The sequence below is a fragment of the Chelonoidis abingdonii genome, chromosome 1 (assembly GCF_003597395.2).
Source record: "Chelonoidis abingdonii isolate Lonesome George chromosome 1, CheloAbing_2.0, whole genome shotgun sequence".
Taxonomy (NCBI): domain Eukaryota; kingdom Metazoa; phylum Chordata; order Testudines; family Testudinidae; genus Chelonoidis; species Chelonoidis abingdonii.
In genome coordinates, this window is record NC_133769.1 from 107,564,242 (window position 1) to 107,587,775 (window position 23,534).

At 44.7% G+C, this 23,534-nt stretch overlaps 1 protein-coding gene across 1 annotated transcript in view; it reads right to left on the reverse strand.

Annotated features, from left to right (window-relative positions):
- The window catches only part of DRAM1 (DNA damage regulated autophagy modulator 1), a 33,277-nt gene extending 26,909 nt beyond the window's left edge, over positions 1-6,368 (reverse strand). The window contains exon 1 of the mRNA XM_032781948.2: positions 5,996-6,368. Coding sequence (XP_032637839.1) covers positions 5,996-6,126 — 131 coding nt within the window. The 5' untranslated portion in view covers positions 6,127-6,368. The remainder of the gene's footprint in view (positions 1-5,995) is intronic.
- Positions 6,369-23,534: the final 17,166 nt, after the last annotated feature.

The following is a 23,534-nucleotide window of genomic DNA, read 5'->3' on the forward strand; positions in this document are numbered from 1 at the left end:
ATAGAAATTTTTAAATGGAAAAAACCATACAGCTCATATGAAACAAAATCTGCCATTAATTTAATTTACAATAATGTACAGGTAAGGGTAACGCACTATGGATAACATGAGGGAATTAGTGAGAAGTGATAATGTTAATGTTTAAAATTGCCACTCGAATTCTGCTGAATCAACTATTATTTTAAAGTGTATGGAGGGGAAAGAGAATGAATATTTAAGATCCAAAATATTTACACTCACTGTCAGAAAATACCTTATATGCCTATTATGGAGTCAAATTCTTCTGCTTCAAAATGAAATCCCAACATTTATCATAACAAGGAACTATGACATTCATTGACTGAAAAAGTACCATCTTGCAGAAAATATCCTTAGGAATCTGACACTGAGTATTCAAACCACCAAGTTAAAAATGAGCCAGAAAATTCAACCCAATGCATCCTACGGGGTGATTTCAAGTTTTTTGTAAAGATCAGTTTAGATTCTGAGCAGCATAAAGGAAAGGACTTACCATCCATCCTACATCCACTCCCCATTTTAGGTTCTGTATATGATAGACAGTGAAGTTTCCTACCAAGAACTGTGTTTATGCAGTTTGCTATAAAGATATTAATACAGGTGTCCTGTCTAGTGTAGACAAGTCCTATGTCTTAACATGATATCTGTTACATTATAAAGAAATACAGCTGAAATAGCTATGAGTGGACATATATTGGGTATTTATAAAATAAAAATTATTATAACTGAAAACTTGAACCTGATAATATCCTGCTCCTTTGTCTAACAAACTCTTTCTAGAGAATTGGTTCATTTTTTAATATCCAGTAAATGAGCCACGACTACATATTGCACAACTTAAATATCTTGCAACATTCTTCCCCTTTCACTTTAATCATGCTAACTTATGGTTGAATCCCATGATTCAGCTATCTATTAAACTAAAGGAACGAGCCAAATACTAAACAGTATAAAAATACGTTACAGCTATTAGGTAAAAATCACCATACCATCCTGAAGCTCACAAAATGCTGAATCAGCCTTCTATCAAAATCAGTTGAGTTCAGAATTATTAAAAAATTGTATGCCAAATTTTGCGGCATATCCTGTTCCATCAATGCAATTCTATGCTGCTCTGAAATGATAGGGCATATTTTCATCTCTTCATCCACTCATTCAGGAACTATGGCTGTACAAATGCTAGCAGACCTGAGGCCAAATTTGTCTAATGATTTATGTGACAAAGGTCTCAGAAGTGATCTGCAAAGGATTTCAGATAAATTAAGCTTGTGTCCTTCCCCTCCACACCGACTTCTTATTGATAAATAAAGAGAGTCTGAAGTGTTTTTAATCTAATTTATTTTGCTGATTTATTTATTTAAAATCTTAGACATATCAAGATTATAAAGTCTGGTCTTCCCTAGTTTTATTTGAAGATCTCCTAGGAGACAGAACGATATTTAATGTGAGACCTTAACACTTTTATTGAAGGGTAAGGGTGTTGAATCTATAACCTAGGCCTAATCTCCATACAGTTCTTGTACTGATATAACTGTGTCAGTTAGGAGTGTGATTTCTTTTTTAAACCAAAATTATACCAGCACAATCCCTACTGTGGATACAGTAACACCACTGTAAAGGTGCTTTAAGTTTAAATTGGTATATCTTATTTCCCTTCCTATTGTAGGGAAGAGCTATACTAGAATAACACCTTTACATAAGTAATACTGTGTCCAAACTAGGGAGGTTGTACTGCTTTAGCTATACTGGAATAGTTTACTCCTGGGGGAATTCTGCACAACTGCGCAATGCAGAATTTTGCAGAAACTAACGTATGCACAAAATTTCCTCCCCTCTACAGAAATGGGCTGCAGTGCTGCTAGCCGCCACTAGGGGCAACTGGACTCAGCAGAGCCCAGCTTGCACACAGAAGGCCTTGCTGGGGAAAGAGAGGGTGCTAGAGCAGTGGTGGGCAACCTGCGGGCCGCATGTGGCTCGTCAGGGTAATCCACCGGTGGGCCACCAGACTGCTTACATTTGCATGGCCACCCGCAGCTCCTAGTGGCTGCAGGTTGCCCACCACTGAGCTAGAGTATTCCTGGCAGCTGCAGTTCCCAGCATGCCTTAAGGGTAAGAGAGGGTGGCATGGAGAAAACTCCATGCAAGACTGGGACCAAGCATCAGGCTGTTTTTCCCTCTGGATGGATCATTGGGCTCCGGGGGGAAGAGGGTTGAGGGAGCCCCGCGGTTGGACTCTGGGGAGGAGGAGTTGTGGATGTCTGCCCCCCGGCTTTGCTCGGGGGGGGGTTGGGGGCAGAGAAACAGGAACTGGGTTGTTATAGGGGTTTCTTTAACTCTCTACTCCTGGTGGAATTTGTGTGTGTCTCTGTATTGTTACAGACATACTTGCTGACAGGTATTTTGAAATAAATTACCAAACTAATTGAAACAGTCATGATTAGATAGTGTTATTTTGACAATTAAAATTTGTAGAATTTTTAACTTTTTGGCGAAGAATGGCCCCAGTTACAGCAGTACAATTTTTGTGTTTACAAGGCCAAAGGTGTTCTGTACTCAGAATAATAATAATATATGGAGATATACCTATCTCATAGAACTGGAAGGGACCCTGAAGGGTCATTGAGTCCAGTACCCTGCCTTCACTAGCAGGACCAAGTAGTGATTTTGCCCCAGATCCCTAAGTGACCCCTCAAGGATTGAACTCATAACTTGAAGTTTAGCAGGCCAATGCTCAAACCACTAAGCTATCTCTCCCCTTAATGTCAGTCACTGAAGTTAAATAGGTGTAAATAAATACACAATGTTGTTTTAAATGGAATAAATCTCTCTTCGCCTCTTAATTAGTATTATGTATTATTTGAATTGCAGTAGCCTCTTCAGCAGGGATCAGCAACGTCTGGCAAGTGGCTCGCCCGGGTAAGCACCAGTTTATTTACCTGCCGCGTCTGCATGTTTGGCCGATCGCGGCTCCCACTGGCCGTGGTTCACCATTCCAGGCCAATGTGCTGGCCACGGCTTCCCACCGCCCCCATTGGCCTGGAGCAGTGAACCACAGCCAGTGGGAGCCGCGATCAGCCGAACCTGCGGACGCCGCAGGTAAGCAAACTGGCCCCGCCCAGCCTGGCAGGGGGCTTACCCTGGCAAGCTACGTGCCAGAGGTGGCCGACCCCTGCTCTAGAGGCTCTGGTCAGGGCCCCAGTTGTGCTATGCAAGGTACATACATTGTAATTTAAAATGCCTGAGTCTCTGTTCCGAAGAGCTTACACTCTTACAGCCTAATCCTACAAACATTTAAGCAAAGAAGCAATTAAAGACAAGCATGTAAATATTTACAGAAGTAGGGCCCATATGTTAAGACAATAAATGGAGAAAAACAGATGAATCAGGGAGGAGTGTGGGAAAAACAAGGTAAACAGTTACATGATTGTGTTTGGCATAAGAAGCAACAGTCACTTAGGCCTGGTCTACACTTAAAAGTTTTACTGATATAACTATTTTAGTTAGTGATGTGGTGTTTCTTTTACTCAAACAGTTATGCCTGTAAAAGCCCTAGTGTGATCATAGTTATATTTGTAAAAAGGTGATTTAGACCTGGATAATTATTCCTCTTTCCATATGGCAATAGCCAATCATTGTAAAGCATCTTTATACCAACATAAGTGTGTCCACACCTTGGTGTTGTACCACTTTAGCAATACAGGTATAGGTAAAGCAATACAACTTTTTCATGAACATAAGCCAGTAGGACCTGATCTAAAGACCACTGAAATCCAAATCCATGAGACTCTCTCTATTAACTTCAGTGGGATTTGGATGAGGGGCAAGATTTTTAAAGGTATACAGTAACTCCTCACTTAAAGTCATTCCAGTTAACATTGTTTCATTATTAGGTTGCTGATCTATTAGAGAACATACTTGTTTAAAGTCATAGAATGTTCTGTTATAAGGTTGTTTGGCTCACCCCGTTCTGCCCGCCTGCCTGGCATTCCAGCTGGGGAGTTGGGTCGGGCAGGGCTGGTGCAAGGACGTTTTGCGCCGTAGGCAAAAGTTCCACCTCGTGCCCCCCTTCCTGGCAGGAGCACCAAGCGGGCGGAATGGGGTAAGCCCCCGGACCCTGACCCCACTATGTCCCTGCCTCAACCAAGCTTCACATTCATAATTGGTGGGCACACTACTACATTGTTTGTTTAAAATTATTTAAAACGTATACTGTATATGTATATAATGTCCTTTGTTGAAAAAAAAATGTCCCTGGAACCTAACCCACCTCCTTTACATTAATTCTTATGGGAAATTGGATTCACTTAACATTGTTTCGCTTAAAGTAGCACTTTTCAGGAACATAGTTACTACATTAAGCGAGGAGTTGCTGTATAGGCATCCAAAGATGCAGATAGGCATGCAGTGGCATTTTCAAAAATGGAAAATCCTGCTAGGTGTCTATCTGCATCTTTAGGCACCTAAATACCTTTGAAGTTCCGGCCCAAGGCCCTTAATGGCTTATCTTTTTGTGTCTTTTGATGTCATAATTTATACCAGCTTTCCAGTTTTCACCATGGCCTCAACCTAGCAAACACCTACACATGTGAGTAATTTTGTGTGTATACAGTAGTCTCATGAAACTACTCATGTCCATAAAGGTATGTAAGTATTTGCAGGATTGGGGCCATAGTCTTCCAGTCTAAACAGGATTTGAAATATATATATAAAAAGCAGGGGAGGGGAAAAAATTACAATCTCTCTTGCCCCACACTGTCTTTGAGGTCCTTTTTACACACTATAAAGGAAAAAAGAGGAACAAATCAATTTCCCCCCCTTTGCCAGTCACTTTTAACCTTCTAGGAACTAAATAAAGATAATTATTCTACTAAATATTCAGATGTTAAATATTAATAAAGTCAAAACTAGGCGTAATTAGCCTTTTACTTAACTGTAACTGAATAATGAAAGTAGAAAATAAAATATAATATTTCAAGCATTTCACACATATGCCCTCCCATCCCTTTCTGATGTAATGACTTTTATCCCCCATCTAGTTTAATTGTGAGAAAGAGAGAAACATTTCCATAAAAATTGCTTCAGTCTTGGGTCAGTAACCCAACACATAAACAAAGAAGACATTTAAAAGATATCCACTAAAAGACCCAGCAATGAAAATATCAGATTCTGGGCTTTCTAAACAGCATATAAACACTGCAAGACCCCAGCTCTTAAATGAGGTCAGACTCTCTAGAATGATCCTTGAACCACGTTGTGCTGCTCTTTGGGCCCAAATTGTGCTATCACGGCACAGGCAAAACTCCCAATACCCGAGAAAGTTTTACCAGGATAAGTAGGGCACTCCCCAGAGGCGGCTTGTTTAACCCCCGTACTCTGCAGTCATGCAGAAGCCGGACTCGCGAGAAGCACGAACGACATAAGCACAGCGGTCCTGCCTCCCCGGCATCCCACGGGCTCTGTTGTGCTATGGAAAACAGCCAGGTGGGGCCCTGCTGCAACACGTGTTTCCTTCCTCCCGCCGGGGGCAAGCAGCCACCCCAGCCTCTGCTCTGGGACGAGACCAACTTTCCTGCCTCACTCTCCTCGGCAGGGGAGCAGGATCCTTCTCCTTTTCGTTGAGATGCCGGCGCAGTGCCCTTCCCTGCCCTCACCCCGCCAGCTTCTAAAAACTTCAGCCCCTCGCCCCGCTGCACCCTCCACCTTTCCCCAGCCGCCGGGGCTGCAACCGCCAGGGGTCCCTGCAGTCCAGCCCTCACGCCCCTGTCCCACGTTTCTCAAGCCCTCAGCTCCCCTGGCAGCCTCCAATATTGCGTTGCAGCTCCCGCCAGCCCCGCTTCGGTCCCAGCCCCCATTTCCGCTGCCTCTCACCCGGGGGCTGCTGCCCCGGAGCCCTGCGGCTCTGCAACCTGGCGGCAGGCCCGGCCCCGGCCCCAACCCGGCCCCGGTCCCTCGAGCGAGCGGGGCGGGGGGCTCCCACCTGATGTAGGGGACGAGCGGCTCCACGTGCCCCCCTAGCACGGCGATCACATAGGAGATGATGAAGGCGGCCGAGGACCAGCAGACGAGCAGCGCGGGGATGAAGGCCACTCCCGGCATGAAGCACAGCATCCTGCCCCGGGGGGTCCGCGGCCGCAGCCCACCCCGGCCGGGCACGGGAGGCGCCGGGCGGGCGGGGAGGAGCGGGCTCTGTTACGGAGCCAGTGAAGTCACAAAGCGAATGGGACAAGGCTCAGCGGAGGAGCCACGACCGCCTGCCAGCCCCCCGCTCTCCAGAGGCACCCCGAGAGAGGGTCTCCCAGCTCAGCCAGAACTGCGCGGTCTGTCCCCGCCACACACACACTGGCCTATTTCTCTTCCCCACACAGGGCTGGCCCCTTCCCCCGTCCCCTCACACACACACAGGTCATCTCTCTCTTCCTCCCCCCGCCCCCGGGCTATGTCTCTTCACAGGCACAGCTCACACACACCCCGTGTCTCCCCCCACACTGTCCCTTCTAACATGCAGGCAGGCACACAGGTCTATCCATTCGCACAGCCAGGCTTAGCCAGCTACTCCCTTCACCCCTTGCACACTCTAAAAGTAAGCCCATTCTGGGAATTTCCTCTCTCCACCCCCTGCTGACGTGGGTCTTCCCCTCTCTCGTTTATGATTTATTGGGTAATATTGTAAAGCAGCTATTATCTTCGACCCCTGCCCCCAGGTTCACACAAGAGACTTCTTCCACGGATTTGTTCACAGGCGCTGTACAGCACTTGAATGGCAAGGTCCGCTTTCGCTTTCGTTTCTGCACTTGAATATTGCAGCTCCTCGCTTCCCCTTTTGTCTCCTGCAGGGAGGAATTCAGGGTTAGCTGACCTGAACCAGCAAACCCTGACTCTCAGACTGGCTGCAGTAAAGTTAATTTTATCATTTTTGAGGTAGGCCTGCTAAATGCCCCTATCTCTATCCACCATTATCACCCCACTAAGCACAGAGCTGGTATAAGGCGATTAGGAGAGTAGTGAGATAATTCTTTGGGACACATCCAAATGGTAACATTGACTTTACATAAAAGGAGAGGGGAAGAGAGAGAAACACCTTAGATCTCCTCCCAGCTGCCTTTCTGCTTCATGGTACAATCTTGTTGTAGCATCAACTTGAGTGATCTAGTTTCTAATTATTTCCCTTCTGTTAGCCCAGGAGTTCTCAAACTGTGGGGTGGGACCCCTCAGGGGGTCATGTGGTTATTACATGGCGGGGGGGGGTCACAAGCTGTCAGCCTCCACCCCAAACCCTGCTTTGTTTCCAGCATTTATAATGGTGTTAAATATATAAAAAGTGTTTTTAATGTATAAGGGGGGAGTTGCACTCAGAGGCTTGCTGTGTGAAAGGGGTCACCAGTACAGAAGTCTGAGAACCCCTGTGTTAGCCTATCATGATGGAGAGTAGCCACGCCATCTAACAACAGGCCAGTTGCTGTATTGCTCACTATCCACACCTGTGCTCTACTCAGGGCCGGTGCTTTCATTTAGGCGACTTAGGCAGTCGCCTAGGGCGCCAGCATTGGGGGGGGGGGGCGGGCTTTTGCCGGGGGGGCGGCAGGCGGCTCCGGTGGAGCTGCCGCAGTCGTACCTGCGGAGGGTCTACTGGTCTCACGGCTCCGGTGGACCTCCCGCAGGCATTTCTGCAGACGGTCCGCTGGTCCTGCGGCTCCGATGGACCTGCCGCAGGCATGCCTGCGGCAGTTCCACCAGAGCCGTGAGACCCGCGTGCGGGGCGGCGAAATGACCCGGCGCCTAGGGCGCCAGAAACCCTGGCACCGGTCCTGACTCTACTAACTCGTGTGGTTCTAAGGAACCCTGGCTGGGTTGAGTAAGAGTTCCCTCAGCTGAGCCTAAGTCTAGCTAGCTCAGGCTGGGAAATGAGCCAGCTGGGTTGCAGCAGAATCACCTGATTAAGAGCTGCAACTCAATACTTATGCCCCACTGCTGTAATCTCCATTTAAGAGTTGCAACTCAATACTTATACCCGACTGCTGTAATCAACACTACTGTGTTCCTTGTTCCCAGTTTTAGTCCTGCTTTGTTCTTGTCCAGCTCTGGTCTGCTCCAGCCCTGTACTTTTCTCTAGTTTCTGACTCCACCTCTGAACTTTGGTGCTGACTCCCACTTCATTTTTCTGACTAACTGCTAGGTCAGATGGCCCATATCATGATCTCTGCCAAGGTTGGCCTTACCATGAGGTAAACTAAGGCACCTGCTTCAGGTGCCAGACTGGGGGGGGGGGCACCCCTGGGACCCAGAGTGTAGAAAACTGTGTCTGCTGCTGGTGCATATGCATTCTTTCTGTTCTAGATGCACAGAGATGGTGAAGTGCTGTGCTGGAGGAAGGAGGGCACAAGAGACAACAGGCAGGGAAGAGAAAAAGTGAGAGGGAATAACAGAAAGCTGAAGGGAGAGAGAGGAGGAGCCTCTTATGTACCTCTCTAGCACCCCCAGGAGCCTGGACTGATTAACACCAGCTTCTCAGGGAGCTTCCTGTTTCCTGCTGCTTCCCTGAACCCACTTGAGGAGAACAGGCAGTCAACTGAAGTAGTAAGAGCCAGGTAGGCCCTTAAGACACTGATATCTTCCCTCACTCATGCCCTGCTACCAGCCTGCTTATTTGTCCCCTCCAACTGAGTGTTGAGAGCTACTATAGCTGGCACAGAACAGCAGTCATGAGTGAAAGAAGAAAACACCCTTCTGGGGCAGCATTCAGAAAAAGAAAAAATTCAAAGGAAGCTTTTCTATCTAAGCAGGAAGGAGCTCTCCTGAAATACATAGACACAAATGTTCACGGTGAGACTTCTGGCTCCAGTGAGGATGTGAGTGGTGAGGAGATGCCTGATCTTCCAGTTAGTCAGAGTGCAGGTGACCTGGCAGCTACTGCAGCGTCCATATCTCCATCTCAAATAAATGTAACCATGCGCATTCCTGAAGAAAAGTGTAGATCAGAGAAGAGTATGGTGGAGGCACAAGAAACAGCTGCTGCTGAGTTTCCTTAAGTCAGATGATCCAGGACTGTGGCCCAGTAGCCTGAGGGAATCCTTGTACTGCATGGGCCACAGCAAGTGAAAAACTTCATGTTCCCCAAAGACATGAAAATAGATGCTTCCGTACAACACATTATTGGCAGGAAAATCCCTAAAGGTGACGAAGTGGGGGAGGCCACGGCTTACGTACTCAAAACCCCAGAATGCTGCATACTGTTTTTGTTGCAAACTCTTCCAGTCTAATGTTCCAGCCGCATTGGGTTCTACGGGAATGAAGAACTGGAAAAATCTGGCTAGAAATCTGGCATGCCATGAGAAGGCAGCAAATCACCAGAGAGTATTCCATGAGTGGAAAGAGCTTGAGATAAGACTAAGATTAAAAGCCACCATAGATGATCAGCATCAAGAGAAGATTGCATCAGAGTCTCTTTACTGGCAAAATGTTCTGAAAAGGCTCATTGCCATTGTGAGAATGCTTGCTACTCAAAACCAAGCACTGTGTGGCACTAAAATTGTGGAGCTGATGGCTGAGTTTGATGCTGTATTCCAGGAGCATCTATGAAGAGTCACCACCCAAGAAATGTGCACGCACCACTACCTTGGAAAAACAATGCAAAATGAGACCATACAGTTATTAGCAATAAAAATCAAGCAGAAGATTGTGGCAGATCTGAAGTCTGGAAGATATTACTCCATTATTCTGGACTGCACACCTGACATCAGCCATACAGAACAAATTACTTTAATGGTGTGTTTTGTAAGAACAATGGAACCTAGTGAAAATGTCCCTGCAGTGGTGACTGTCAGAGAGCACTTTCTAGAATTTATTGACACTGATGATGCTACAGGAGCTGGTATGACAAACATGTTTCTTAAAGAGCTGGAAGATACGGGAATTGTGATAGCTGACATGAGAGTTCAGGGCTACGATAATAGTGCCAACATGAGGGGAAAGAACAGGAGTGCAGACACGGATCTGAGAGTAAAACACTCAAGCATTTTTTGTCCCATACAGTTCTCATTCATTGAACTTGGTGGTCAGTGATGCAGCATTGGCTTCTAGTGACACTGCTGAATTTTTTATGTAATTCAAAGTATTTATGTATTTTTCTCTGTATCAACTCATTGATGGCAAATTTTGAAGCAACATCTAGGTACATCCTCTCTGACACTGAAACCACTGAGTACCACACAATGGGAAAGTTGAGTGGAGGTGATAAAGCCTATCAAACACCAAAGCGGGAAGATAGATGATGCTATAGTTGCCATTATGGAGGATAATGCTATGACAGGAACTGTTCATGGGAGAACAGTGACAGAGGGAAATGGAATCACCAGAAATATACATAACTTCAAATTTCTATGTGGCTTAGTGTTGTGGCATGACATACTGTTTGAAATAAAATGTTGTAAGCAAGAGACTCTAAGGTGTTGACCTTGATATATCTGGAGCAATGGAACAATTGAACAAAGCAAAGTCATACCTACAGTCTTACTGGTCAGATGAGGGAATTCAAAATGTTCTAAAGAGTGCACAGAAGTTGGCAGTGGAACTTCACGCTGAAGCTATTTTCCCACCCATTCAAGAATACAAGAGTCACCGAAGATGACATTTTGATTACAAGGCACAGTATAACCCCATAAGAGACCCCAAACAATAATTCAAAGTTGAATTCTTTAACCAGGTGCTAAATTGTGCAATACAGTAAGTTGAAGAACATTTCATGCAGCTCAAGGAACACAACAGTATATTGGGGATGTTGTATGATATCCCAAAACTCCTCACTATACCTGAAGACTATCGACATCAGCAATGCAGGGCACTAGAGACAATGTTGACACATAATGACATGCACAATATTGATGCGAATGATTTAGGTGATGAACTGAAAGCCTTTTCAAGATACATTTCAACAGGATCAACTCCAAAGGCTGTTCTGGAATATATATGCACAAATAAGATGACCACCCTCTTTACAAATGGTTTTGTTGCTCTGTGCATACTTCTAACACTGCCTATAACAGTTGCCAGTGGAGAATGAAGCTTCTCCAAGCTAAAGTTAATAAAAACACATCTACGCTCCACAATGACACAGGAGAGGCTGGTCGGCCTTGCAACCACCTCAATAGAGCATGAGCGGGCCCATACTGTTGACCTTCAGCAGGAAGCAGTTCAAATCTTTGCAACCAAGAAGGCATGGAAAGCACCACTTTGATTATTCAAACAGGTAAAAATGCCAGTGTTTTCAACTGCAGACAAGAAAAGTTACATTTGCTCTTCAGGCGTTTGAAAATTAAGTGTTACTTAAAATTTTTGAACAAGGCATTTTAAGTTGTTGGGTCTCCCTTATTAGGGTTGGTAACAGAGCAGTACCATGAGAGGAGTAGAACAGGAAGGAGGCAGAATTGAACCTTTCAAAGTTTTGGCCCAAGCAATGGGGCATGGGGGCGTCATTTGAGCTCCCCGCCTCAGGTGCCAAAATGTTTGGGCCAGCCCCATCCCTGACAACATGTGGCAGAACACCCCAGGTTTGTGGCATTGCAGTGAGCTGCACTGCCCTGAGAATGCTTTTGCAAAGTATTATGATCTGTGACCAGATTATGTTGATTTATGAAAAAATATTTTTTCCAGGATATCTGTGCAAAGAAAAGAGCTGGATATTTTGTCTAAAAATGTTAAAGCTGAGATTTGTATTCTCCTTTCTAGTTCCCTAAAAGAGGGAAGCCCATGTCCACAGGTTTTGTGTATTCATCTTCACTAGGAAAAAAGCGAACTCATGTTAGCTAACACATGGTAAATTCCTAGTGAATGTGTCATTTTAACAGAAATTCAGAACACACATTTTTGCTAAGTGAAAACAAGCCATAAGAAGTCCAAAAACCAGGTCTGGACACAAGGGGTATGTCTACATTGCAATGTAAACTCCAAGTTCATGGGACTTGAGTCATCTGACCCTGGGTTAGAGAACCCAGGGCTTAAGCATCAACACTGGTTGTTAACCCTAGGTTAAATTTTTTCTAATCCAGGCTTGAATGTGGTTTACCCCAAGGTGATGGGCATAAAAGACCATCCTGTAAAACAGTGGTTTTCAAACTTTTTTTCTGGTGACTCAGTTGAAGAAAATTATTGATGCCCATAACCCAACGGAGCTGGGGATGAGTATTTTGGGGTGTGAGAGGGGCTCAGGGTTGGGGCAGAGGGTTGTGTGCAGGGCTGAAGAATGGGGCCAGGAATGAGGGGTTCAGGGTGTGGGAGGGCCTCTGGGTTGGGGCAGGGGGTTGGGGTGTCAGGGCTCTGGGCTGGAGGTGCAGGATGGGGATGAGGGGTTTGGGATGAAGGAGAGGGTTCTGGGTTTGAGGGGGCTCAGGGCTGGGGCAGGAGATTGAAGTGTTGAAGGGGGGTCAGGCTCTTGGCTGGGGGTGCAGGCTCTGGCGTGGGGCCAGGATGAGAGGTTTGATGTGCAGGAAGGGGCTCCAGGTTGGGGGGGGGGCAGGAGATTGGGGCATGGGGTTGGGGCACAGGCTTACCTCAAGCAGCTCCTGGTCAGCAGTGCAGCGGGGGTGCTAAGGCAGGCTTCCTGCCTGTCCTGGCACCGCGGACCATGCTGCGCCCTGGAAGCAGCCAGCAGCACGTCCAGCTCTTAGGTGGAGGCGCACAAGCTCTCCTGTGGCTCTCACCCGCAGGCACCACCCTCCCCCATCTCCTACTGGCTGGTTTCTGGCCAATGGGAGTGCGAAGTCAGTGCTCCGGTGAGGAGCAGAGCGGAGAGTCTCTTGGTCCCCCCGCTTAGGAGCTGTACCTTCTGCTGGCCGCTTCCGGAGCACAGTGCGGTGTCAGAACAGGTAGGGACTAGCCTATCTTAGCCAAGCAGCACTACCAATGGGACTTTTAATGGCCTGGTTGGCAGTGCTGACCAGAGCCACCGTGACCCAGTGCCTTACATTCCTTGACCCAGTACTGGGTCTCAACCCGCAGTTTGAAAACCACTGCTGTAGTAATTGCTGGCTTTGAGAGAATGTAGTTTCCTAACTGTGTCATTGATGGGACTCATGAGTACTTAAACTGCAAAGGGTACTACTCCATTGTTATGCAGGCCCTTGTGGACCACAGAAGAAGATTTATTAATGTCAACATAGGTTGCACTGGGGAAGTTCATGATGACAGAGTTTTTTGCCCATTGTAGTCTATATTTATGGACAGGCTCAGACACTATTCCCACCAAAAGATGCGGTTATAAATCTTGGTTTTTGAAACTGTATCCTGATGTAAGAGGCCCTGACAAAAGAAGGTTTAATTACACTCTCAGCAGATGTAGAATGGTTGTTGAATGTGCTTTTGGCACAGTGAAATCCTGTTGGAGATGTCTACAGACCCATTTGGATTCCAGTGCCATCAATGCTGTCTGCCTTACTGTGGCTTGCTGTATTCTTTACAATCTTTGTGAAGCCAGAGGTGAGCCACTTTCTGCTGAATGGACCCGTGACAATGAGGGGCCACTGAATTGGTGCACTCAGTCAGAAAGTCTACCTAGCACATCTGGAGCTAGATGCACCTGGGCAATAGACGTCAGGGATGCTTTGTGCTCTCACGTTATGGACTTGCCTGGCCCAATAGAAGTGGGGGAATTAGTACCTTTATGAATGTGTTTGTGCGAGGTGGAGATGGGCTCATTGATTGTGGTGGGTTTCAATGCTTGGGGAGGTGGGTGTTGATTGCCATGCAATATACTTATAAATGTGGTGTGGATCATAGTATGGATTGATGTAGATCAGCAGTTCTCAAACTATGGGGCGGGGCTGCTAAGGGAGATGTGGGAATTTGACAAATATCACTTTTCACATTGCCACCATTACTTCTGTGCTGCTGCTGACATGGTGCTGCCTTCAGATCTGGGTGCTCAACCGGCAGCCACTGCTCTCCACTTTGCAGCTGGATGGCAGCATGTACTTAGGGGGCATGTAAATGATTACAGACACAAAGAAAGGGGGATGGATCAAATAAGTTTGAGAACCACTGAGATAAACATATGGAGAAACAGTGTTTGCAAACTAATTCCTAATTGTCCCTGACCATGTGTTCACCTTTATTATTTTAAATACAGATTGTATGATGTGATACAGTGATAAACTTCCTTGATTAATTAGAAAAATGTTTATTTATAAATATGTATTGGGAAAATACAACATTCACCCACTGCCAGGCAGGCCAGCTGACATTACCACACTAAAAACATCAGTAATAACAGTCTCTTAAAAAAACCAAACCAAAACAAAAACAGAAAAACAAAGTTCATGAATAATGCAAACAGTGAAACCACGTGCAAGACAGAAACATCCTACCATTGCATGTCCCCTACCCCCCATTCTTTTTTCTTTCTATCCCCATTTGTTGTGCACTTGGTGCCCAGGTTGGGGTGGAGGCAACCGCAGGAGAGGGGTTCAATATGGAGGGCTGCATGGGATAAAGTTGCTCTGCCCAGCCACTCCTGGGGTTTGATTGCATGGGCAACCCAGCCATGGAGTTTTCCAAGCTGTTTCTGAACTGCATCACGTCCTACCACACAGGGGACTTAAGCCATAGTATGGATGATGCAGCAAGTGACAATACTCTTGCAGCCATTAGTGATATCAGCCTCTCAAACAGCTCTTTCTGCTGAGCCCTGAGCTCCCTTAACTGCCATTCCTATTTCAGGAGCTGTGAATCGAGCGCCTGCTCCCACGCTGAAACCACATCCTCAAGGTGTGCCACCAGCCTGAGTCTTTCTTCTTGTCTCTCCTTTAGCTGCAAGTCCCTTTCTCTTGGCACTGGACCAGACTGTTGGCCCTGTCCAGAACTTCAACCATAAGTTCATCATGGAAATACTTCCTCTTGGAACGGTCCATGAAGGTACATTGGGCCAGGGCATCTGCTCCGGTGTGGGCGAGCTGTGGGAGTATTGCAGCCAGTAGAGCTCGAGGGGCCTGGAACAGGACAAGACACAGAGGGCTGTTATCTCAACTAGCTCAGTGCAGAGCACAGAAAAAATCCTTGTGGAATGTCAAGGACAAAATGTTACTTTTCCAAACTGAACTTCAGTATATTGTGAGAAAATAACATTTACTTTATAGTTTATGGCTAGTAGGGAGAAGGCTCCAACCAGCAAGTAAAAGAAAGTCCTTAGAATAATAAGCAGTATTACTTGTAGTGGGGAAGGACATATATAGAATGTAACTAATAAAGAGTTGCAGTAACAAGACAAAGAAAAACTGCCTTAAAAGAAACAGGCCTAAACCTTCCCTCTTGTTCTGCTGGTGAGCAGGGGGAGGGAAGAGAAGATGAGAAAGGAATGCCTTTGAGGAAGAAAAGTAGCAAGAATAAACTGCTTCAGACTGGGTTTTTGCTAACGTTAGATGAAGGGTAGAAAGAGCCATAAATCTGAATGTTCTTTGTCAGACCCTACCTGATCATGCTGGAATAGACCAGAATGAGATGGTCATCCTTAGGTCTGGCCTATTTGTACCTATATTGATCGCATGCTTATGAATACTTTGTTACTGTATTGGCTGTAGTGACTGGTTATTTTTAGGCTGTTAGACGTGTTTAGAGTTATTGCATAATGTACCATTTGGCCTTTGGATTGAATAAAGGAATTTATGGTTAAACTGGTGTTGGGTGATTTCCCATATTAATAATTTTCAAATATTAGTTCCAACATGTATTATAAATACTAGTGTGTTGAGGGAGCCGGTTACAACACAGAAATACTCTGGTATAGTTAAAACACAGTCGCTTTCCCCAGCATTTTAAAAACTTCCATTCAGTGTTGTAAAGCTGGCATCCTCAGTCCTACAATGATATGGCAATGGTGATGTCATCACCATGGTAATGCTACATTGCATTTTGTACATCATTGTTTGGAGGAAGGCTGGTAATAGGGCTAAACTGTTAAAAGTTTATTCAGAGGTGGTTGGCCGGAGGCCACAAATGTTGGATTTGGCTATGAATTCAGAGGGGGGATATTCAGAGGAGGAGTACTGGGTATTGCCTTTACTCAGAACTCCTGCAGAAACCCAGTCAGGTGAAAGCACTTTGTACAAGGCCTGGTTTGAAAGCCCAATGACTGACTAATGGCTGAAAAATCCAACATACTGAAAACACAAACATCTTTAAGTGTTGATGGACTGAAGAGAGTTTCTATTAAATCTAGACAGACTGTTAAGATAAGGTTTGCATATTTTGTTTTTCAGAAATGTTTATCTATCAAATCTAGACCTTTTCTATTATGCCTATGGTAGTATTTAAGCACTAGCTGCGTGGGGGGAATTTGGACTGCGTATATAACAATAGATTTTCCAGCTGCTCCCTGTTCCCTGAGTGCAGCTGAGACAGAAAGTGCAAAGGAACCAGTTACCGCTGCATGGATTTTAGGGCTTGCTTGATGCAAGTCTTGGCCCTATTTTAATTTAGAGCAACATAGGAACTACTCTAAAGTACTCAAAATGGTAGCAACCCCAAGGGGTTGTCCACCATCTGGGGATTGCTAGATTACAGTGTGCTGTGGCCAGTGCCGTCTTTGCCTCTAGACCGAGACTGGGAAGTGGTGTGTATGAACCATATATGGCTACCAGAGTGATTCCCAGCTAAGGAGATCTGGTGGATTCCATTCAGGCTCTGTTCAGGGGCTGGGTGTCAGTCAGAATCTGTTCCATTATTTGTTTTTGGTATTGTTTATAAATACTGATGTAAAGAAATCTGCTATGATTTCTGTTATTCACAAAATAATTGCTCATAAATAAAGGTATACAAAGGTTTTTGTTTTGCTTGTACGATATGCAAAGAAGTTCTGTAAGGGCATTTCATTAGATACATTTTAACTTCTATGGTTTTGCTGGAGCCTCCCTGGAAGACTGAAGAATTAGTAGGATTATATCATCACAGGAAATAAGAAATGGAGACCAGAATTGTATATTGAGGGAGGGAGGAGGAGGGATTTTAGTCAAACTGTTCATAACCTTGTGTTCTGTTAATATCATTTTAAACCAAACACATGACGAACACCTGGAGGAAAAGCTCTTTGTTAAAGATTCAGCATATCTGTCCTTTAACTGAGGACTGAGAGAATGGTCTCACTCCAATTCTCCAATCCTTTAAGGAGTCCTCCAGCAAAAACAGGGAAGTGAGTTTTTTTTAATTTAAAAGGCAAAAAGAAAACACCTCTCAGGCCTGCTTTGGACACCTCACGGAAGGGCGGGGGATGTGGGGGAGAATCATTTTTTCCCCCTGTGTGTGTTACCTTCAAGACCCTTTCGCTTTTCCATGACTCTACCACCTTTAACATTCCTTTAATCAGCAACATTTTTTCTAATTAAAAAAACAAGCATGTCACCCTTAACAATTGAATACATAAGCAGTGGAGCTTTTGCACTCAGATGTATACTTACTGGGTTTGTGCAGCATGTATCTTTTTGAAGACCTGTAGGTCTGAGCAGTTCTGTAGAAACAATGAAGTACTGAGAAGACTGCATCATGTGGCTTGGATCATTGTAGCCATCATTACCATGTATACAATGTAGCTTTAACCATTAGCAACAGAGGTTCTTTTAAGCCATGTTAGGGCCAAACCTGTGAAACTGGTTATGGGTCAAATGCCTCTGGCCAAAGATCTGCACCCCAACCTGAACCAGAGGAGCAGAATTTCACATAGAAGGATTTCATCCACATGCTCCTTTCTTCTTATCAGATGGGAGCTGTGAGTGGAGTCTGGCAGCTGTGCCAGCAAAGGGCAAGATGCTTTTCCCATTTGCTGATGCGAAGAGGAGAGGGAGGTCAGTAAGGCCCCAATATGAAGACTTAAGCACATGCTTAACTTTATTAAAGCACATAACCAGTCACTGTCCCATTAACTTTAATAGGACTACAGTTCTATTAATAGGACTACAGGATTATTAAACTATTAAACTCATTGTGTGAAGTTGAACACGTACATAAGTCTTACATAGGGTCTGGAATAAGGGCAGTCATCTGTCACTCTTCCACTCTGTGTTTAATCCTCCAGCTCTCCAACATTAGGCAGGATCTAAACATCTGTATCACAATGTCCTTTGCATTTTCTCTTAACACCATCTTAATGTATATTATATTCTATAAGCTTCGTGTACACTGAATTCCTTTTAAAATAGTTTTTGGGTCTGAATAAACTCTAATCATATACTGTTTTCCCTTCTTTTGGTTTGAGATAAGTAGCCCATCTGTGACTATAAGGCTTTATTTCTTAAGCAGTACTTATGTTATTCTATGGGTTGTAATTTCCTTTTCCTGTCAAACTATGACTGATTAATACTAAGTTTCATGAATAGTGATGTTAACAAAGAAGCTACAGTTTTACTCTTGCAAGGATGTTGTCAGGGTTCTTTCCCCACTCTGAACTCTGGGATACAGATGTGGGGACCTGCATGAAAGACCCCAAGCTTATTTCTACCAGCTTAGGTTAAAAACTTTCCCAAGGCACAAATTCTTTCCTTGTCCTTGGATGGCATTGCTGCCACCACCAAGTGACAAAAATTCAGGAAAAGGGCCACTTGAAGTCCTTATTCCCCCAAAAATATTCCCCCAAGCCCCTTCACCCCCTTTCCTGGGGAGGCTTGAGAATAATATGCTAACCAATTGGTTACAATGTGAGCACAGACCAAACCCCTGGTTTATTAGGACACTGAAAATCAATTAAGTTCTTAAAAGAAGAATTTTATTTATATAAACAAGAAAATCACACCTGCAAAAACTAGGATGGAAGGTAACTTTACAGGGTAATAAAATGATTTAAAACACAGAGGATTCCCTTCTAGGCTCAGCTTCAAAGTTACAAAAAAACAGGAATAAACATCTCTCTTAGCATAGAGAAAATTCACAGGCTAAAATAAGAGATAATCTAATGCATTTCCTTGCCCTTACTTACAATTTTTGTAATCTTAGATGCTCATTTCAGGTATGTTTTCAGGAGATGTTTTTCCTGCCTGGTCTCTCTCTCCATCAAGAGAGGGAACAATAAAGAGAGCACAAACAACCCCCCACCTCCCCAGATTTGAAAGTATCTTCTTTCCTTATTGGTCCTTTTGGTCAGGTGCCAACCAGGTTATTTGAGCTTCTTAACCCCTTACAGGTAAAAATTCAGTATAGCTTCTCAAAAGAGATTTTCTGTTACCCTTGGATGTATGTTTATGACAGATGTCAAATGCAATGATATTGTATGATCACTTAAAAGCTCAAGCATGTGAATTTGTGTATTTAGGACTAAGTCTTGTATGATGCAGATCCAGCTGTAACAAACAAATGTTATGATAGACAAATTATTTCTCCAAACTACATCCTATCAGTCACTTAGTTTATATGTGGTAGCTAGAAGTCATGTTGTGTTCTTGATGTCAATAACTTCTCCCTTTCTAGGACTTTTTTCCCCCTCCCCCCAACAAAAAACCCAAAATCTGGCATCTGTCACTGCTCTGTTTTGTTGTTGCCTCCCTAATTTTGTTCAGGATGCTGACATCACTATAATGGTTTTCATCAGAAAACTTGTTAGCACGTGCCCATTAGTATATTTTTATTACCTGTGATTTACAGGTATGTTTATGGTTTTCTCCACCTAGATGTTTTATTTCAGTAGAATCAGTATAATCTTTATGTATTTTGTTTCTCCACCATGTTTAACTTCTTCAGATAAATATAGTGTGTAATTATCATATTAGCCTATCATGTATCAGAATTTTCAGTTTTGTCTAGTTCCTCTCCCAGTGCCAGGCACCCAGCTCAACTGATTTTGCTTTCAATTTTTTCACCTAGGCCTTTTCATTTTTATTCCTAAATAAATGTTTATGTATGCAGTGGTGTTGTAGCTGAGTTGGTCCCAGGATATTAGAGAAACAAAGTGGGTGAGGTTATATCTTCTACTGGACCAATTTCTGTTTGTGGGGGAGACAAGCTTTCTAGCTTACTCAGCATTCTTCTTCAGGTCTGGGAAATGTACTCAAACACATGGGCGGCAGGTGGACTCAGCCCTTCGGGGAGACTAGCCTTGCAACTCCACCCCTTATGCACAAGGCCCCACCCCTGTCACTGGAGCCCCCCAACCTCCCTGTGGCCGGAGAAGCCCTAGGCTGGCAGAACCCTGAGCCACACACTGTCTCCCCCACCTCCAGAGGAGCCCTGAGCAAGCCCTAGCTGGCTGACAAACCCAAGCCCCGGCTGGAGCAGTCCCAGCCGCGCTGGCCAGCCCAGGGTGGGAGTAGCCTCAACCCAGTATCCCATGGGAGTGACTGCAGCCAGGGGAGGCAGAGCCTTTCCCAGTCTGTTATACCCACCGCCCATACTCAAAGGGTATGTTTATACTGCAAATAAACACCTGTGGCTGGCATATGTCAAATGACTCTGGCTCTCTGTAAAATAGCAATGTAGAAGGTTCGGGCTCAAGCTGGAGCGAGGTGTCTGGGACCCTCACTCCTCTGGGACTCTGTGAGCTTGGCTGCCAGCCTGTGCCCAAACATCTACAGCACAATTTTACAGCCCCACTAGCCTGAGTGTGACAGGGTTGCTCTACTCACTGCTCAGCAGCATCTCCTTGTGGTTCAGCTGGGGAATTAGTTCTGCTACTTAATCTGATGCTCCTGTCAGGATTGAATAGGTCAGATACAGAGTGATCATTTCTTGAAAAGTGTTCACTTGCAGGTGATAGGGTGTTTTTGTCTTATTTTTCTGTGTGATTTCATTTGAGAGTGCAGGAATTCTGTCTCATCTCAACCATATAGCTGTTTTTTGGGGCATTTAATGCATGGATGTGGTATGCCAGAGGCTGTGATAGGCATATGTGTGACCTCCTAGTCCTCATCTTCAAATGAAACCTGCACAGTACGTTCAAAAGATGAGCCTGGGAGCTTAAATTCATAACTTGCCTTAGATACTAGAAATCCTGGTGTGGATAGAGACCTTGGAATCATGGCTTATTACAGCAATCTATAACCCACTTAACTCCCCTCCAAGCTTTTTTCCTTTCTTCCTTATGTCTGGAGAGGTGTTAAAGGATCACTTCACCTTGAATGGTCCCTCGAAAAAGAGGTCCATGTCAGCTCAATGCTTGTGTCTCACCAACAGAAGTTGGTATGATAAAAGACATTACCTCACTCACACTGTTTTATGTAACAATTCCTTGTCTCTCATCTGATCCTTGGGCCAACCATTATTAAGGCTGCAAATCTTTCATGGAGGTCACAGAAGTCACAGATTCCATGACTTTCCAGGACCTCCAGGACTTCCATAGCTTCAGCAGCTGGTGCAGCTGACCCCAGGGCTACCTAAGCAGCTGGGGTGGCCCTGGGGCCAGCCGCACTGGCTGCTGCTCCAGTGGCCCCAGGCAACTGGGGCACTGCCCTGGAGTAGTGGTCCAGGAGCAGCAGCGGTGCCACAGGCCGCCCCCTCCTGGAGGAGCAGCAGTAGTGGTGGGGCCACAGGCTACCCCCTGCCTGAAGCAGCGGCGGCGGAGCCCTGGGCTGCCCCCCACCCCCAGAAGCAGCAGCCTCCACTGGAGCACCGCCTCTCCCCCTCAGCAGGTAAGATTTAGTTAGGGATATTTTTAGTAAAAGTCACGGTCAGGTCACTGGCCATAACTTTTTGGTTATTGCCCATGACCTGTCTGTGATTTTTACTAAAAATACCCACAACTAAATCATAGTCTTAACCATTATATATACATGGCTTCACTTGTAGGGTACTTCTTGCTATCCTGAGCAGACTTTATGTTCCTTGCAGCACTCATAGCGTGTCATAATTTAAATATTCCACCCCCAAAAATCTTCCTTAAACACTCATTACTAGAAACATAGTTTTGTTTTGAAAAAGTTGCAACCACTTCTCTGTATAATCCATTCCACAAATGCTTCAGAGCAGCTAATATATCAAACTCCTCTGCTCCGTGCCATCTTCTTCATTGCACTAGGATTCTTTAATTCCATCCATTTAGCTGGCCATATGAAGCATGGTAACATTTCAAAGAAAGGAAATAAATATGGATTAGCTCTGGAAAGAGTAGTAACTCAGAAAAGATTATGGTGTGGCATTGAAGAAATTAGGCTAAAGTATTATGCATATCAATTTGCCTTTAAAGAACTTATTAATTATAGCAAGACTTGCTAACTTTATATTTAATATATTCAGCAGCGAGGCAAAATGCTTTCCTTTTTTCAGACTTTCAGTAAACAAAGGACATTAAAAGCAGTGAATCTACTGCTGTTTTTCATAGGGCAAAGCCTTTGCTTGTGAGTCTGGCTCAGAAGGCAGGGCTCATTCTAGATCAGTTGTCGGCAACCTTTCAGAAGTGGTGTGCTGAGTCTTCATTTATTCACTCTAATTAAGGTTTCGTATGCCAGTAATAACACTTTAACCTTTTTAGAAGGTCTCTTTCTATAAGTCTATAATATATAACTAAACTATTGTTGTACGTAAAGTGAATAAGGTTTCAAAATATTTAAGAAGCTTCATTTAAAATTAAATTAGAATGCAAAGCCCCTCGGACCGGTGGCCAGGACCCAGGCAGTGTGAGTGCCACTGAAAATCAGCTCACGTGCCACCTTTGGCACGCATGCCATAGGTTGCCTACCTCTGTTCTAGATTGCTCTCAGCATGGAAGTTCATTTTGCAATAATATTCTATAATGGCTATTGCCATTTCGGGGTTCTCTGGAACATCTATTGTCTGCTCTCTAACAGAGACATCATTATGGTCATTCACATGTGTGTGTTTAGCTATCAAAATTTGTTCCAAATGGGGCTTCTCTAGAAACTGATTAATATGATGCAGCAGTTGCATAATGTGGCTGCCATTTTCTCCTTGGTATAGGAACAATAGAATCTGTGAATATCTGCCATCTACACTGGTTTCTAATAAGGAAACAGATTTAACTGTAGGTTTTGCTGACTGTATATAAAGCCCTTGATAATCCAGGTTTCAGGTGCTTGAGTGCTTGCCCCTCCTATGCTTCTCGAAAGCATTTGGGATAGGCTGGATTTTTGCCCTATAGATTTCTTTCTGATGGACTCTCAGTAAAACTCCATCCCTGAAGGTGTCTGCAGGAATCATAGAATCATAGAAGATTAAGGTTGGAAGAGACCTCAGGAGGTAATCTAGTCCAACCTCCTGCTCAAAGCAGGACCAACCCCAACTAAATCATCCCAGCCAGGGCTTTGTCAAGCCTGACCTTAGGGATTCCACCACCTCCCTAGGTAACCCATTCCAGTGCTTCACCACCCTCCTAGTGAAATAGTTTTTCCTAATATCCAACCTAGACCTCCCCCACTGCAACTTGAGACCATTGCTCCTTGTTCTGTCATCTGTCACCACAAAGAACAGCCTAGCTCCATCCTCTTTAGAACCTCCCTTCAAGTACTTGTAGGTTACTATCAAATCCCACCTCATTCTTCTCTTCTGCACACTAAATAAGACCGGTTCCTTCAGCTACTCCTCTTAAGTTATGTGCCCCAGCC